Raw genomic sequence first — 18,055 nt, 5'->3', positions numbered from 1 at the left:
ATAATTAAGAAAGTGTCCACAGCTAAAACAAATTACAGAATTTTCCCCTAAAAGTATTTTTATCTTGAATAAATATATAGGAGGAAGCGAACTCTGGATGTCACTGGTTTAGGGTTCATGCACAGAGGCTTCTCAGTGGGATGTGATTTTCTGACAGTACCTGGTATCTACACCCTAAAGTCAAAACTGGAAAGAAACAAATAAAACAAGAAAACAATATGAATTAATTCCTAAATAGTGCACTAAACTGGAGCTACTGAGTATCGCTAATCACTTGGGAGAGCAGTTTTTTTTGGTTTGGGTTGGATTCCCCCCCCATAAACTGTTGTCAATATTTAAATAAATACTACCATATACTGCACGTTTCAGCTTTTACCTGCAACGTGCATTAAAATTTTACATGATCCTTGTAATTAATGATTTAAATAAACTTTGAAGGATCAAATTGTTGGTTTTCTTGAAGTATGAAAACTATTCCTTGTTCTTGGAAAGAATCATATCACTAAGTTTTCATGCAATGTAGATAGAAAATCGAGAAACTATTTCTTCCAAGTAAAATGTAAAACAAGACTTGCTTGTGGTCTTTTAGACATGTAGAAGAAAGGTTTTCTAAGAAGAGAGTATGAACTGGAAATTCTGAATTCTCCACTCATATTCTCTGACAGAGACAAGCTTGGAATAAAGTTTAGTAATACAATAAACGCTTGTGATATAGGTGTATGACAGGCAAAAGTGATTTTTGTTAACATCTATCTGAGCTATTTGTATTTGTGGACATACTGATCTGATTTATTGAATGCATGGTCTTTCTGTCAATGTGCCATAGTTTTTACCTGATGAATTACCTCAATTCATTATTGAAAAACTAATTAGGAGCACTGGTGTGGCATTAAATATCAAATAATGCTATACGAAGCAGTTTCACCAATTTCATACAAGAATAGCTGTAATGTTTCCTTTATTTTTAAGTTGTCAACCTTTCTTTTTTTTTTTTTAGTTGGTCTTTTTTTGTTTTTTCAGGGGGTTTTATGGTTTTGGCAGCTTTTTTTATGACTCCTATTGCTTGTTGGAGGGAAGAGAAAGAAAGTAAAAAAACCAAACATTCCGGATTCATACTTCTTATTGTCTCATACATTTTTATCGCCATTTAAAAATGTGCCTGTGTTCTAAGAAAAAAAAAATATTACAATTTGGGCATTAGATACAAATTTTCTCAAAGACTTGAAGGATAACATCTAGCCAGTGTAACTTCTAAGGCAGAGAAGCAATTGCTGAGAAGGCACCACATTGAAAATCAACAAATCTGAGTAATTATCTTTACAGCTGTACAGAATATGGTGTACAAATCACCCTTGGCTACCTCTGCTCAGTCTAGAATTATTGCAGTCTCATATTTACCTTCTTCCAGACATTTCGAGATTAATTAATAAACTACTAGACCGGAAATTCTTATTCTGTTACAGCATCTTCACCTTAGAAAAGCAGGCCGGAGAAGCATGTTCTGCATGGTCCCATTTGTGACATAGGTCTAGATGAAAAGAGACCTAATTTTGATGTTCAATTTATTTCACCTTTTTAAACTTTTGTAGCTTGTTATACAGTAAACAAAATTATTTAGACTATAGTTTGAATCATTCAACAGAAACGTTCTTCTCAGTGTTTAAACAAGCCACGTCCAGACAATATGTATTTTTATAAATATATCCTGAATGAGTTGATAAACTATATTGAATAGCAAACTGATGTAGCAAAATCTTTTAAAAGACAAGAAGGCATGTGGGTGTTGAAAGTTACACAGACAATGAACATGAATGAGCACCTCTCTTAATATCAAGAAGATACTAGAGAAGTAATTGACGTGCTAATTCACACTGGAGTTTATCAGCATACTTTCAGCTTCATTATCTATTGATTTACAATTAGATGGTAAATATCCTTTAAAAACAAAATTACTAAGATCTTGATTAATACAAAAATACGCAGAATTATCTTTGTTTCCTTATTGCTACATCTGATGGATGTAATTGGTGTAACACCTCTTTTTTATGTTTTTATTTATTTGTTTGTTTTTCTGGTTTTGGTTTTTTTTAAACTTTTTTGTTTTTTAAACATATACCAATTATACTGCCATTTTACGTAGGGTTCATATAAAGACTGTCAGAGGCTAAGAGGCTGTGCATTCAGAGTATGGCACAAGCAAAAGATGCAATTACAGAGCAGGCATGTTTTATCACATCAGCTTCATGGTGAGTCAGTCTTGGCTGGCTCCTAATCACCAACCCAGCTGCTCTCTCAGTCTTCTTTCTTAAGATCACAGAGGGAGAAAATGAGATGAAGCAAAGTTCATAGGTTGGGAGAAAACTGAGAGGTCACTGACAAGTATCTATAAGACATTTAATATGAGGAAATTGAATTAAAAAAGAAAGAAAGAAAGAAAGAAAGAAAGAGATTAGAAACAGCTTCTCCCCACACCCAACCTTTTCCCAAGATCACGTTCAGTCCTGACTGGTGTCTCTCTCTTAGCCCCTGGGGTCAAGGCAGATGGGGAATGGGGGTCTGCAGGCAGCCCATAACAGCTCCCTTCTGCATCCTCTCTCCTCACATTATCCCTGTTCCAACGTGAGCCCACTGCCGGGGTCCGCAGGGACAGTGCAGCCGGGCCGGGCTCTCTGCCAGGCCGCAGGGCCATCCCTGCCGGGCCTCTCTCCCGCTGTCCCCTCGGGGCTCGCAGGGCTGTTTCTCGCTCGCTTCCCCTGGCTCAGCCCTGGCTGCCGGGCAGCGTTTTGCCCTCCCTTGGCCAGGCTTTCCCCGGGGCTGAGGGGCTCAGCCGTGCCCTGCGCTGGGGCCGGCCCGGGCAGCGCCGGCACAGCCCCGGCGGCAGCGCTTCGAAACCAATTCATGACCAAAGTAAGGAAAAAGAGAAAGGCGGGAACAAGGCTAGGTAAGAACAATGCTGGATTTTCTCAAAAAAAAAAAAAAAAAAAAACAAAAAAACAAACAAACAAAAAAAACCACCCAAAAACAAAACAAAACTGTAAACCATTCACGTGAGAAATAGCAGTTCCACACAAAAGATGTTGGTTTCATCAGTCGTTGTTCAGTGTAAAGTTGTTAAAGTCATGGAACTTGGCTGCTGGTGTGGCAAATTCATTAAAGAATAAGAAGTAAAACTTATATTAAAAAAAAAAGAAAAAGAAAAAAGAAAAAAGAAAAGGAAGGAAAAAAATCAAGTTCTTCAGTCCATAATAACTTCAGGGAAGATTAGATCACCTTGACAAAATTATTTTGAACCATTAATTTAAATATCAGTCTTCACATAGAGAGCTGATGTTTTGCAATATAGAACTGACAGACTCTATAAAGCTTCCTTACAAAAACAGTTATTACTTTGACATATTAGATTTAATGTAGCTGTTTTGACATAAAAGAGCCCGTTTCTTTTTGGTGCAATTTCATGCTGACTTAAATGAAGTTAAACAAGGTAAACACTTTATCCTATGTCTTTGGACTAGGACTGAACTTCAATATGTTCATGCTTTTCTGCTTCTTTTGTTGTCGAGTCAAAATGCCCCTGTCAGTGCCATGCTTCAGGAAACCTCAGATATAGGTGGACACACTGGAATAAAGTCAGACTGATACAGCTGATGAAAGGTCTCCTGTGAATCTGATTTTCCCCGAAATGGCCTTTGAATATTTAGAAATTCCACTAAAAAAAAAAAACACACACACACACAAACAAAAAACCAAAAAACCAACCAAACAAACAAACAAAAAAACAAAAAAAACCCCCAAAATACACCAACACCCAAAAATGTAAACGTCCACAGCATTTTACAGCTTGTAGAATTTAAGTAGTATGCCTTTAACTTTTAAAGGTGGAGCTATTAACATTTCTCAAATGAAGGTAGGAGGCAGCAAAGTTGTCTGTGCAAAGAGAACTCAGGACAAAACAAGTACATATGCATGCATTTTTATTTGGGAAAGCTTTGGGTTTGGAAAGAATATTGAGTTAGCTTTTTGTAAAAAATTCAGTAGAAAAGGAGACATCTAATGTGATATAGGGCTATATAATGTTGTGTTATACTGACATCAGGTTTACTATTCATGTTCTTGCTACTACATTTTCCCTAGGTATAGAGGAAAATTATTTTATATAAATACATTATTTGTGAAACTAGCAACCTAAAAGGTAGAAAGTGAGATGCATATTATTTGAGAAGCTGTTTTTGTTGCTGATGGCACTTGTCTACCTTCTTGCAGAGAAATGGCTAACAAATCATATGCAAAATATTTAGACTATGTCATAAAATTTCCTTACAATTTTCTCTACTGTGAAATAAAACTCGTTTTTATCAAAATAAATTTTGTAACTGCTTGCTTGTGCTAAAAATGCTGGAACATCTGATATATTTTATTTTATGTAAACCTCTAAAATCAAATAAAAATATTTTAATTGTTAAACTCCAATTTTGTTCTTTTCCTTGGCACTTATTCTAAAACATATATGATGTCCCCTTACTGTCATTAAATCAGAGATGGGAAATTCTCTTGATCTGGTCAGGGAAGATTAGATTCACTGTCTTGTATTAGAACTAACTTATTGCAATAACATGTCACATATTACTTTGAAAAAATAATTTTGAATGAGAAGTCTGTTATGCTGTATTTATGTTTTCAAGAATAAAATGATGAACTAAAAGAATTGCTATCTTGTAAATCCAATATAACACCTGGGATTCTTTTCCTAATCTAACTTTCAGTACAAACATTTCAAGACACATTAAAAATTGATACTTTCTTCTCCCATTTCCTATATTCACACTCATTTCCAATGGTTCCATACTTCCTTATCTCCAACATCACCATGAATCTGAAACTGTGTTTTTGCATTACATAAGAACTAAGTGAAGTACCATCCCCCAAACTAGGGAAGAAAAAAGCAGTTGAAAACCAATGCAGATCTGAATACCTGAACAGTCATTCTTATTTACTCTTCAGAAGTCATCTGAAGTGGATTAAGAGGTACAGGTTTGGCATTTCAGAGATCCAAAGGGTTCACAGATAAATTTTCAGTCTTGTGCATCATATTCCTCTGTTATTCAGTCTTAATAGCATGACTTACTCAGCCACAAATCCATGGTGACCTTCATTTTATCACTGCTTATTTACTTCCCTCTCCAAAGAAAAAGCACAGCAAATGTGTAGTTATGGCTTGCTTCCAGTACAACTTTTTTTTAGAAATGTCCTTTTAAGAAGGAGCAAACCCTCTGGAGACAGAGGTGTGAACGTTCATAATAAAGAATGTTATGGACTGAAGCATGTTCTTCACTTGTTTCCTAAAATTCTTTATTTCCTATTTTTCCAAATGTTGAGACATGAGTTATCTAACCTGGAGACATGAAGAAAATGCAAGAGAAATGTAAACTATGTCAGCTATGACAAATGTAAAAGCTTGCGGTACTACAGCCCAAGCTTTTCTAGATTTCTACGGGAAAACCTTCTTTCCTCTGAGCTGGTGCAGTAGGTAACTGACTCATCATCAGGTCCTCCTGCATTCACTAACCCTGCCCCTTTCTGCACTCATGGCTATTATTTCATTCGAAATTTACATCAGCGACACACAAAAGACAAGTCTCATATAACTGAAAGCTCAGTCTGTGCATTCAAGTTACTTATCTGAGACAATGATATTTTATTTTCCTTACTCATATTTACATAGATTCTGCATTGCAAACACACACACACAGACACACACATACTTACAACTGCAGGTGAATATTCTCTCTGAATTAACACTTACAGATATCACTGATCATTCAGAAGTTTTCCAGAAACCATCCACAAATAATCAATAATTTTGGAGAAAGAAGTCATTGTGGGTTTAAGAACTTTAAAGATACCTTTTTAAATACAAAACTATTTTTTTTGGGTTCTTTCATCAGCGAAACATATTTTGAAATACTGAAGACTTACCCCACAACAGCAACAGCAGGAAACAAGTTCCATAATCTGAGAACTTCAGACAATGTCTACAAAAGGATCATTTTCCATTTCTACAATAAACTAATCTTTCCAGGACCTGTGTCTCTCCATGTTCCTAGAAAACCTTGTGAGTATGGTTAATAGGGATTCATTCTATACAGAATTGTCCAAATGACACTTTCTTAGAGAAAAGGAAAAATAACTGAGGAATGGGGGGATGCTTGATATTAAAATATAATGATATTTTGTTGTCCTAACACTGTTGTCATGATGATGGCAGTGAATTAATCCATCCTCTTGACAGTCATTTCACAGTAAGAATGAGAAAGCTTACAATTTTCTTTGCAGGCCACCCTGTTCTTGTCCTCACTGTGCATTTCCATGACAATGACTGTGAGCATTATAACACCATTGTACATAATGACTCTGCTTTCTGTGATGTTCCTCCCAAACTGGGTGTGAAATATGTGAAAGGACAGATCTGAAATGGCAGAACTCTCACCAGTGAAGCAGAGTAGTCTACAGAATTAATAATTGACAGAATTGACAGCATGCTGCCACCCAACAGAAGCCTGGAATTGAAGGACATTGACTTCCTTTATAACTGAGGGGCTTTGTGTGAAAATTACTTGTCAAATTACAGGCATATACAATTAGACCTTGATGAGGTGTGTACAATTTAATGCAACATTAGTAAAAAATCTATTTTTCTAAAATGTCTGTTTTTCCTGTTAAATGACCACTACTGAAATTTTGCTAATTACTGGTATTATGACAGTCTCAGTTCAGGCTTTCCCCCTGGCTTTTTTTTTTTGTTTTTTTTTTTTTTTTTTTTTTTGTTTTTTTGTTTGTTTGTTTTTAATTAAAAGTATATGCCTGAGCTAATATAATTGATCTTTCTTTCAAATCAGGTCATCAGAATAATCACACCAAATGAAAAATAGAGTACAGTTGCTTTCAAGTTCCACAAAGCTTTTGCAAAGACAGGCTTACTAATGTTGTGAAGTACTCACAGTAGAAAATTATGAGCACCAGAGGGAATTATTTGAGGAAAATGGGAGAAAAACTGGTAAGTGCAGAGGGAGAAATGTCCTCAAACAAGGCATCCAGTCACATTTTGACCACAAAGGATTGAAAGAAATTCTATTCATTGATCTCTGTAAATGTGACATTAATAGAGTGGTCAGAGGATGAAAGCAAATATATAATAGCATCATAAGAACATAAAATTGAAAGGGACCGTGCTTTAGCTCACTGAATCTAGGCTTCTGTTCTGGCATGCAATCATGTCTATAAATGCCTTCATAAAGACAAATATGCTGTACTTTGAAACACCTTGAGATTTTATTTTTTTCTCTTCCTGTTAGTAGCCTCTTTCAGAATCTGACTTATTCTTGTTTTCATTCTAAATTTATTAAATGTTAATTCTGAATTAACTCACAGCAACAAAACCTTATTTTTTCTAGTAAAATTGCAATCAACCTAAATAGCTTTTATTTTTCATTGTGCTTTATTCGGAGGTGTATTTATAGATTATTATATGCCCTCTTCTATTATTTGTGGAAATAAACAAACATATTTTATTCTCCATTACTATCCCAGCCATAATGTTCAATTCTTTCTGTACAGCTTCACATATAAATCCATTTTTCTTGACTAAAAGTAACCAGAATAGCAAATAGGTCAACATTATTTTCCACAATGGCTTCAGTGCTCTTTATTCCTGTTCTTTATATATCAGCTTTTGCAGCTTACTATCACATTCACCTTCTTTAAGGTATGACACTAGATCTGGTAACCAACTCTTTCTCTTCCTCTCTCAATTACACTCCTCTCTCTTCCTACTCTCAATTAAATCACTAGTGTATAATAGAAATTCATTACATTGTTCTGTATTCCCAAGGTTTACTCTCTATCTCTATATCCGAACCATATTCATAATATCTAGCTCTTTCCAGACAATGTTTTGATTCTCCTGCATAGCTTTGCAATCAACAATATTTTAACAATTTTTTTTTTCTATTCCAAAATCATTTATGAAAATGTTAAGCAGTGTAAAGCAGTCTGAAGGCATATCTCCTCATCCCATTATCCCTTTTAAAAGCTTCTCTTTCAATGCAAATCATTACCTCCATGTGGAAAGGTCCTTTCTCAGTTTACATTTCCTTCACATATCCCAATAATTTTTGGCATTCTGAAATACTTAGTATTTTATTAAGTTTGGCATAACAGGGTATTTTTTTCAGCCTTTGTGTTAACAGTCTCTTAAATACATTTGTTCCACTTCCTATTTTTACTTCAGAAGATACTGTTTAAATTTGGAAGCCTTCACTACCAGACATCTGTGATTTCAGAGGCTACTGGTTCCCTTGCATCACCTTCTACAATACAATTTTCAGAATTTCTAATTTCAAGGGAAACTAAAATGAAATAATTCTTTTTTCCATGCCTTCTTCCCCACTGCCCTCAGAGAAATACATATTCTACGTATTTCTCTGATTTCATTAAGAAAATTAAGACTCATGTAGATTATCTAATAAAAAAATTATATCATAATGGAGCAAGACAGTCTTAAAGGAGAGCAAAACTTCCTCTGTCATGTGTCATGGGTTAAAGTTATATAGAGAGTTGTGTGTTATTTAATGCAAGTTAACACCTAAGCTCTACAGACAACATTACACATGATGAATCAGACTTCAGCTGGCCAGGTTTCAGTTCAATTACACTAGTCTGAACATTATGTCTGAAGCTCACTCTATATATCAGAACATAAATGCAGGGCTTGTTCTCACAGACTTCTGAGGAACTCTGACAAGTAACGCATCTTGTATGTCTTCGTATGAAGAAGGCCACAGAGTATTTCCTTTTGGAGGAGACCTTTTCCACCTTACACTCAGAGTGGAATGAATATCCTGTGGAGCTTAGACTGCATTTGTAATATTCCCTGAAGCAAAACTGAATATAATTCTGAAATAGCCTGGAAAAGCCATTAGCAGTGACCCCATGCATTTAGGATTCTGGAAATTGATGTGACAGGATCAACTGCACACACTCAGTGTTTAGCTGAGCTCAGAAAAAACCAAAAACTATTTTACCATATTTTAGTTTCTTGATCCTATATACTTTTATTATCCTGTTGATAATAAATACAGTATTCACAGGCAACTGGCAAGTTCACTGTAAATATATGTAGCAATCCAAGAGGTGTCTTCCTTTAAAAGAAGAGGTGCCATCTAAGGAGATAAATGAACTGACTCTTATCAGTGCCACATTTCAAGGAATGGAAGAAACAAACCAAAGCCAAAAGAGAGCAACCACCTTACCTTTCCTACATACTGAGGATCTGGTCCCATGTGTTCTTCTAAAACAAAGAACTGATTCCACACCCATCCACGCTTTGGACGATGATGCACTTCTGTTTCGCCTTCTATGTGCTTGGTTTGATTTCTGGTCACCTTGATGGAGCCATGGTGAGCAGCTCCATAACACCTCTGTACAAAACAGAGACAAACTAGGACTGGGCAGATACAAGATGTACTTGTAATTCTCATTGTAGGATAAGATTCCTGTTCAAGGTTTTCTTTCTCTTGTCTTTTTCAGCTGTAATCCTTCAATAAGTTCCCGAGAGAGAAGGTGAAGTCTGCTTCAGAAATACAGTCCAAATTGGGTTTTTCTGCTTGTTCATGGTTTAGCTGCCCATTTGGGAAAGCTCAAATTATATTTACATTATGAAAAGCTGACTGGAAAAATTGATATTTCTTCTGAGGTCTTCACAATAGAGTTCCACAGCCGACCATTTTCTATCTAATATGAAAAGGAAAGAAAGACACTTACTTATCACTAGAAGTAGCAATTTTCAGGTTTCTGACCTTAGATTACTCTCAAAGTTGTACTAAGCACTCAGTCAAAGACTGTCATTGGAGCTAAAATTTCATTTCAATCCTTCCTGTAAAAGCATTTCCTGATTGTTTATGTTAAATACAGTAAGACAGCATGGCTCCCACAAGCTGTGAAAACACTCATAATTAAAACCTGGATGATTCAGAATAGTTCCTTTGGTTTTCACCTACAAATCATTGACCTGGTATGGCAGTAGAACAAATCAGTCCTACAGTGTCATTAAATAGCAATCACTAAATCATTTCACATGAGTTTTTGATGTTCTATACATCATACAGATATCCAGCTTGATGAAAAATATCTAGTTTATAAAGGATTTTGAAAGAATGCCACCAAAATGGCTTTGAAAAGTCTGAGTCAATACTAGAGCATACTGACAGGAAGCTTTAGTCAAAATGTGCATTTTTACACAGTGCGCTTTATATAAATTCAAACCAGTATCATCTAGGACATCATAAAATGATGTCATACTAACAGGAAATTCATGTTGTTTTGATGTCAGTATTTTCAGCATATTAATAATATTTTCTCAACCTCAAAAAGGAAAATGCAACCTCTTTTATTACAATAGTAAAATGTGAATATATGTGGAAGTTGATGTAGTGCTTAAAGCCAAGTACCTTGAAAGTAAAATATTTCTTCAACCTTAGAAAAACAGTCACATTAAAGTAACCATTTGTTCAGTTATCCGATGATGTCAAAGATTATCTCCATATCAGTCAGTACATCAGGAGTTTGAAAATATGCAACTGAAACTACAAAAATTGGACTCTTCCAATATTGGTCTTCTTTGAGTATCATAAAGGTACAGAAACAGAAACATAAGCTACATAAACAAAAACAAAATTAAACTAATTTTATTTCTAGGTTTCATAGGAACCCAACAGAATAAGTTCAAAATTCCTAAAGAAGAACAAAAAAATAATTTAGAAATCAGACAGAAAAAATTGTGCAGTGGAAGAAAATTTATTAGGTGTCTTTTGGCTACAATTTTTTTGAACATATGTTTCTCTCAAGTTCATAATAATAATGGAATCCCAAACCTCCTGGCTGAAAACAATTCCTCATCAGAATAATGGAAGGATACTTCAAGACTACTGTGCATTAGATATAGACAGAAAGGACATATTTTCCATTGCTAGTACTCAGTTCAGGACAGTGGGTTTTGCTGAAGAGAAGAAAGAACCTCAGTCTCTTGTAGTTGTGCAGGACCTCAAAAAGAAACTCTTTATGGCGTTTTTGAGTGAAGAAATAAATTTTTAGACATCTAGCCTTTATCGTCCTACTTCTTGTTTCTAAAGCACTGTAGTCTCCCCTCAATCACTATGAAGTCCAAGACAACATTCCCTTAAATTCTGGCATTCCATCTCTGAAAAGATTTATACAGCATGGCGAATTATTCTCTCTTGAAAGTTCAAATGTGATTTAATGGGATTTTTTTTACAGTTAAATGTTGTATGATGTCTAAGTTAGATCAGGGATGAAATCCAGACTTTCTGGGTCTCACATTTGTTTCTGGGTATATTATGCTTCTTGCTTAGTTTCCTTGCCTTTCTGCATTCTTTGCTGATTCATGTTAGAAATAATTTTTTTACCTTGAAGCATGCAGTTTCCTTGTATTGATTTCTATATATGCAGATGATCTACTTAAATAGATTAGTCATCATTATGCTTTAGATATACATTAAAATTAAGAAGTGTCTCACAAAATATTAACACTTTAGTTTTATCCGTTCAAGTAATATTTTTCTTCCCTCTGTTTCCATCCAGAGAAATGCCTGGGAGCCTTCATAAGACCACAAGCATCAGGTAATAACTTACAAATGGTATGTAAAGTGCATTGAGATTTCTCAAAATAGCACATTTAAAATAAATTTTAGGTTATTACTACTAAAACTTAGTTTAAAAAATCTGAGGTAATAATTGTGATGGAAATTTTTACCTCATAAAAATTCATATATGAGTATAGAAGCTACCAACAAATCAAGATTTACTACACACAACTTTGTTTCTCTTCCCTCTCAGAAGTCAGAAGTCATCCATAGGAAAAAAAAACCCCAACAAACAAAACAAAACAACCAAGATGGAGCCTGCAAAGTGTTATGCCACAGTCACATATGAACCAGAACAACTATTAAGGACATATTGTATTAACATATGTGTGTGTACGTGTATAATATATATTATGAATAATATACATTTGTATTATAATATTAAATATAATATTCAACTATATTGGAAAAAAATAGATTAAAAAACCAGCAAAATATGATGGGCTTTTTAATCTTAAAAAAAGGTTTGTTCTTAGCATTAACTAGGAGGCAATGCATTATTATTTAGTAAAACCACTATTTTATTAAATTCAATTAAGAGATTTAATTTTAAGCACCTGAACTCAAAATTAAAGTTTTAAAATCCTTTATTCTGAACAAATATACTTATCAGTAGTAATAATAATAACAACAATAATAACAACAACAACAGGAAAAAACCTTGCAATATCTACTTCCTGTTGTACTCAGAAGTTCATGCCTTCAACAGTTCCTGAATTGTACATGAAGCCTAAAGAATCATTTCCACAAAGACAAATTCAGCAATCAAACAGGAGGGTGTTTAAGTGTCAATTCTTTGAAGTATTACATCTCTGGTAAACATCTTTAAAGCCAAAGCCTAATTAATGCTCAGTACAAAGGTCCTTATTCAGCACTCTCCTACTAAAGGTCTAGAATAAGCATTTAATGAAGAACTGACACCCTCCCCAAAAGAAACCTCAAAGCTACCTTGAAGACAGCAGAGAGTGTCTACAGGGGGAAGGTCAGACGGAAACAGTTAACACAGAGGAGACAGTAAAACAAAGACTAGACAAGAAATAGAAGAAAAACAGAGGAAAAAAAAAAAAAGAACTTTCTGAAATCCCTTGAATTGAAGCTAACACACTGAGATGCTGCCTGCTTATTGCTCTTGTCTGCAGCTTCAGAGTAAGTGTCTTGATTTATGGCTTTTGTTATGAAGATTCATTCAACAGCAGAGTGGACTTGTGTTATAGCCATCTGGGAGCCCTCATGAAAATGAGTTGTGTAGCTCAAGAGACTGTCAGAGCAAGTTCAAATAAATAATTAAATAAGATGGGATGGGAAAGTTCTACCAACATTGCTGGAAACCATTACAGCGCAATAGTTACTGCTTAGTGTAAGCAGTATACTATAATGAATTCCCAGGAAACAAACAGCAGCATAGTGATGAAAAATGTGTATGTTTCACCACCATGAGGAGATGCGTCCTTAGTAATGGGCACTTTCCCTGAATCTCAGTGTCCTCTATCTTCCATCAAATTTACCCTCATTTGAATTCTTCCAAATGATCAAGTTCTGCAGATACACATTTAGTACAATACAACTTATCTTTTATACAACCCCTGTAAGTTCCATGGTGACAGAGTGACAATTAGCTATGGAGCTTGTAATAAATTAAATTGCTTATATGCTTTCTGATTTCTCTCTCTGCCCTCTGCCCTGTAAATCTCCTCCTGTCAGAAAAAAAATTAAAGAATTTTAATGAAATTAATTATCAAAATCTGAACACTTTCAAATCACTATCATTGTTTTATATCTATCTATATGAACACCCAGAAAAATCTTATGTCCTGGATTGCCTGTGTTTATTGTTTATTGCTAATATTATATCCTTCAGCACTGCAGAAACAATGGTATATTGACCTGGAGACCAAAGGCAGAATAATGCACTAGTGTCAGAAAGGAAAATTGAATGTGATTTTTTGCTACATTTTTTGAATAAGAGTTTGATAGATTGCTAAGAGAACATACTGTATTCCTGAAGACCTCAGGTAGCTGTCAGAAAAAAAAGTGACATTTCTAGGTAGATGAAGGAAAGTCGTTCATCTGTAGTTGATCTCTGTTCTCTATTCCCAAGGCTGGTAGAGCTGAGCTATGGGAAGTTATACAATAAACTGAAGTACCAAGCTCTTCTCAGCCTACCTAATAGAGACCCAATATATAATTGTCTGTCTTCTGCACAATTGATGCTAGTCAATCTGACAGAAGTAGTGACAAAACTGTTTTGGAATGCATTTAAAACTGTATTACATGCTGCTGTCTTGCCTCTTTGTTGTTTTTAGTTGTAGCTATGTGTATAAGACCGAAAACTAAGAAAACTCTAATTAAGAAAATGCTCTTGAAGTGGTTAAATAGTGATTCCAATAACTAAAAATGTTTTAACTATAGTTCTATATTGGCAGACCTTCTGGAAATGGGAAACTGGACTCCTTTTTTTACTTCAATATCATAAGGAAATTTCCATTAATTGGTAAGATAATTGCATGAGATATTAAACTCCTAAATTATTGCTAAATTTATTTGTAGGTCTATTACTATTCTGAAACATAGTCTTTATCACTCTGGAAATTGATCCGTTTCCTAAAGAAATAGAGAGTAAAGAGCATTGAATGCCCCTCTTCTCACCTCTTTAAACCAGGAAATCTAGCTGATGCCTGTACAGTGTCAAGGGGTGTTATTTCTTGTACCACTCTTTCACATTTACACACAGCATTTGATAAGTAGCATATCTATTCACAAAAACCAAAAAAGATTAGTAATCTAATACCAACTATTACTTTACCTATTAAATTATTCTACATAAACTCCCATTTACAAAATAAATAGAAACAACAACTACAAAAAATAAAGACACCTCCATGGAAAATAAAGACCATTCTTTCATATATGGCAACAGAAATTCTGTTGCGGGAAGAAAAGGGTGGATAGAGGAATCTAAAATACCAACAAACAATCAGACATTATTAAAAAAAAACAAACAAAGAGCATGAGAAACAAATAGAAAAATATATAAAAGAGCGACTGAGAATTCACTGGTAAACAAATCAAGACAGAGAAGTAGTTTGGAAAGTTCAAGTGGAAACAGCTGAAGCTGTTAGAGAAGATGTAAAAAATCCAGCAGTACAATGTCTGTGAAATCTAAGAATTGTATTTTATACATTTAAAAAAAAAAAAGTTGAATAAAGAAAATATGAATTGGTAACAAAAATCATGGAACAAAATTCCACAGGGAATATAGGTTTCTGGGAATTGGTATGCTGAATATGAAAAAGGAAGTACAAAGCTAGTATATTTTTCCCTATCATTTTTACATTCCACACTCAAAAAGCTCTTCTAAGTTCCACATTTTCACATATAATTCACAGATAAAGCCAAATGCTAACACATTTGATATAAAAAAATTAAAAATATATACCATATTAAGAAATAAAACAGTATAAGGACAACTATAGAGGCTTAATGATTACAGGTTGTTATGTAGTACATGCAAAAAGCTGGGATATTCTTAGATTCAGTTTACAATCAGAGAAACACTTAATACAAAATTAATTGCTTAGATTAGTACATCACTCTAGCTGACATTGCCAAATGAAAATTAAGAAAAGGAAAATAAATGCCCTTCTTTTTTGTTTTTTCTCACCCATTATGTCCTATCTACCTACAAGGAAAGAAACAGGTATACCAAAATCTCAGGAAGAAACAAAAAACAGAAGCCATATCCTGGAATACTATTAAGTAAAAGGAAGTCACTTTTTTTTTGGCATTTGAAAACAGAAAAAAAAAAAAATAAATAAATTAACCAACAGATAAATCTTTCTCATGGATAAGCAGGCTAGCTGGTCCTCTGAAAATAAATTTACATAAAAAAAAGACAATTTGGCATTACAGATGTGGTTTTACATGTCCTAATGTTGTATTAGATACCAAAGAATAGTCACTGCAAAGGTAAAAAAGAGCTTCTCTCTCCAGTGGATTTTTCAAGGGTAACAGTCGTGTTTAGCTGAAGAGTCAGCATTAAGTAGTTTTAAATTATTTCAGATAGCAAAGTGTGATGGATTTTTCAACACCATCCTGACTGACATACATACATCAAATAATCCATACTTATGAGACTCCATTCCTCTTACTGGCTTGGAGCTCCACAGAGACAATGTCAGAAGACTCCATTAATCCTACAGGTTGTAGCATCTAGGATTTCTTCCAAAAATGTTCACAATCCAGGTTATTTTTTGAAGCATAAAACTTTCTCTTTTTCTCTTTCCAATTTTTCTTCCATTTGAGGCAGATGCTACTTTGAAATATTCCTTTTATCTTCAGTTACATATTTCATAAGGTTTATTGATATATTTTTCTAAATTAATATTTCTTGTTTAGTGACTCAGCTCCAGTAGCTTTTAAGTAACAGAAATTGATATATTACTGTTCCATAAAGACCACAGAAAATGAAGCTTAGATATCTTTTTGGATTAACAGCTGCTGAATAAGTAATTAGTTTATAATCATTTCACTAGTTTTCAGAGGCCTAATTGAAAGATAGTGGGTTTGTTCATATTTGCATTATGTGTTTGGTTTTAGACAGCTAGTACTTAAACTTTTAACTCAGCACAAGTATGGACTCTTCTTTATTTATAGCACATAAGGTTAGTCAGATCTTTTCCTTTGTGAAAATATTATATTGTGTTAATAATATCTTGAGACTGAAAAATGAAGAAGACCAGAGATTACTTTCTACTCAGCATTAACACCCTGAGTTTTCTAGGCATTTTTTTTTTAATTCTATTTTTTCAGGATGAAATAGAAAATTTCAAACTTTCCTTCAAAATCCTAGCTGAAGCCCTAGCAATCAACCAGCATTGGTTATTTCAAGTCCTAGATAAAAGTTAGTTTTCTTTTACTTTTATCTCCAATTTAAGAAATATAATATTTGGAGTCTTGACTGCCTGTTAACTTATTAAGCATTAGGAACTTACCTAGTTGACTGGAACAGGTTGCATCAGTTAAATCTGGGGTCACAAAAGAAAATAGACATATGAATAAGAGCTTTTGCAACCTCATTACTGTCTACAGCTTCCTCACAAGGGGAAGTAGAGGGGGAGACTCTGATCTCTTCTCTCTGCTTACCACTGACCCAAGAAAATGATGTGTACTTGCGTCAAGCAAGGTCACAACCACCTGAGGAGTTGTTGGGCACTGGAAAAGCCTCCCCAGAGAAGTGGTGACAGCATCAAGCCTGTCAGAGTTCCAGAAATATTTGGACCATGCTCTCAGGCACATGGTGTGACACTTGGGGATGTCCTGTACAGTGCCAGGAGTTAAGAGTTTGATGATCCTTGTGGGTCCCTTCAAACTCAAGATACTGCATGATTCTACAAATATTAATAGAAAAAGTGTCACATTCCTTACAGAGGAGACACAAACTGTAGTTCCAATTTTGTTATGAAGAGAATTTTAAGGACAGCCTAGCAGCACCTGCAATTAAAAAAGCACAGAATTGCTGAATCAGTGCAAGCAGTTCTGGCCAAACACCTTCCCACCTGGATTAAAGGAGATTAGTCATGTGTTTTATCTACATGGGCTTCACTGGGAAAAAAAAAACAAACACTGGAATCCTATGTAGCTGTACCATGAAGATGAACCAAGTGTGAAAAACCAAAGAGGCTTAGAAGACAAATAGTCACCAAAAAACCCCAAACTTTTGGAAGGTTTTAATGTTGGCAAAAGAAACTCCTGAATATATACTGGGGCAGCATCTGATTTATAATTTGTTTTTCTGGGTTTTTTTGTTTTTTTTAAATAAAATAGACGGTCAAGACTGTTGCGTACCAATGTCTTAAAATAACAGATTTAACAGGAGTTCACAGAATTTGTAAAAATAAATGTGAAGTCATGATCAGGATACTTTCTTCTGGGACTGTGCATAGCTTATCACTAAACACAAACTTTAATGGATTTCTTAATGGATAGCATTAACTGAAGCATCACTCACAAAACGTGAAAACCAGCCACATCACACTAGGTGACTAATCCAGCACCTTACACAGCCAAGGAGATTAATACTAAATGGTCCAAATAAAGGATTCTAGGTGCACTGACTCCCAATATGATACAAAAATTAAAAACCAAACCAAACCAGCAAACACAAAAGCACAAAAGCCTCTAACAATTTTAAAAAATGTTATTCAAGGAAAAATAGATTTGTTTTAATCAAAAATAACAATAAAATTCTTAAAATTGGAGGGTCACCACTATGCAGTCAAAGTTGTATTGTCATATCAGGATTTTTAAAAGTTTATCTAATTGATGCTTTGCTTAGATGATGT

At 34.5% G+C, this 18,055-nt stretch overlaps 1 protein-coding gene across 7 annotated transcripts in view; it reads right to left on the bottom strand.

Moving 5' to 3' along the window:
- The window catches only part of CDH18 (cadherin 18), a 293,583-nt gene that overhangs the window by 149,537 nt on the left and 125,991 nt on the right, over nucleotides 1–18,055 (bottom strand). For 6 of the 7 annotated variants that reach the window (XM_039714880.1, XM_039714879.1, XM_039714878.1 and 3 more), the window contains one exon: nucleotides 9,306–9,786. The exons of the other annotated variant lie outside the window; for it this stretch is intronic. In XM_039714880.1, the coding sequence (XP_039570814.1) occupies nucleotides 9,306–9,533 (228 nt within the window). In that variant the 5' untranslated portion in view covers nucleotides 9,534–9,786. The remainder of the gene's footprint in view (nucleotides 1–9,305; nucleotides 9,787–18,055) is intronic. 7 annotated transcript variants of the gene reach the window in all.

The sequence above is a fragment of the Passer montanus genome, unplaced genomic scaffold (genome assembly GCF_014805655.1).
Source record: "Passer montanus isolate IOZ18808 unplaced genomic scaffold, ASM1480565v1 scaffold31, whole genome shotgun sequence".
NCBI classification, from domain to species: domain Eukaryota; kingdom Metazoa; phylum Chordata; class Aves; order Passeriformes; family Passeridae; genus Passer; species Passer montanus.
The sequence above is the reverse complement of the archived record's forward strand: the minus strand, read 5'-3'. Positions and strand labels throughout refer to the sequence as shown.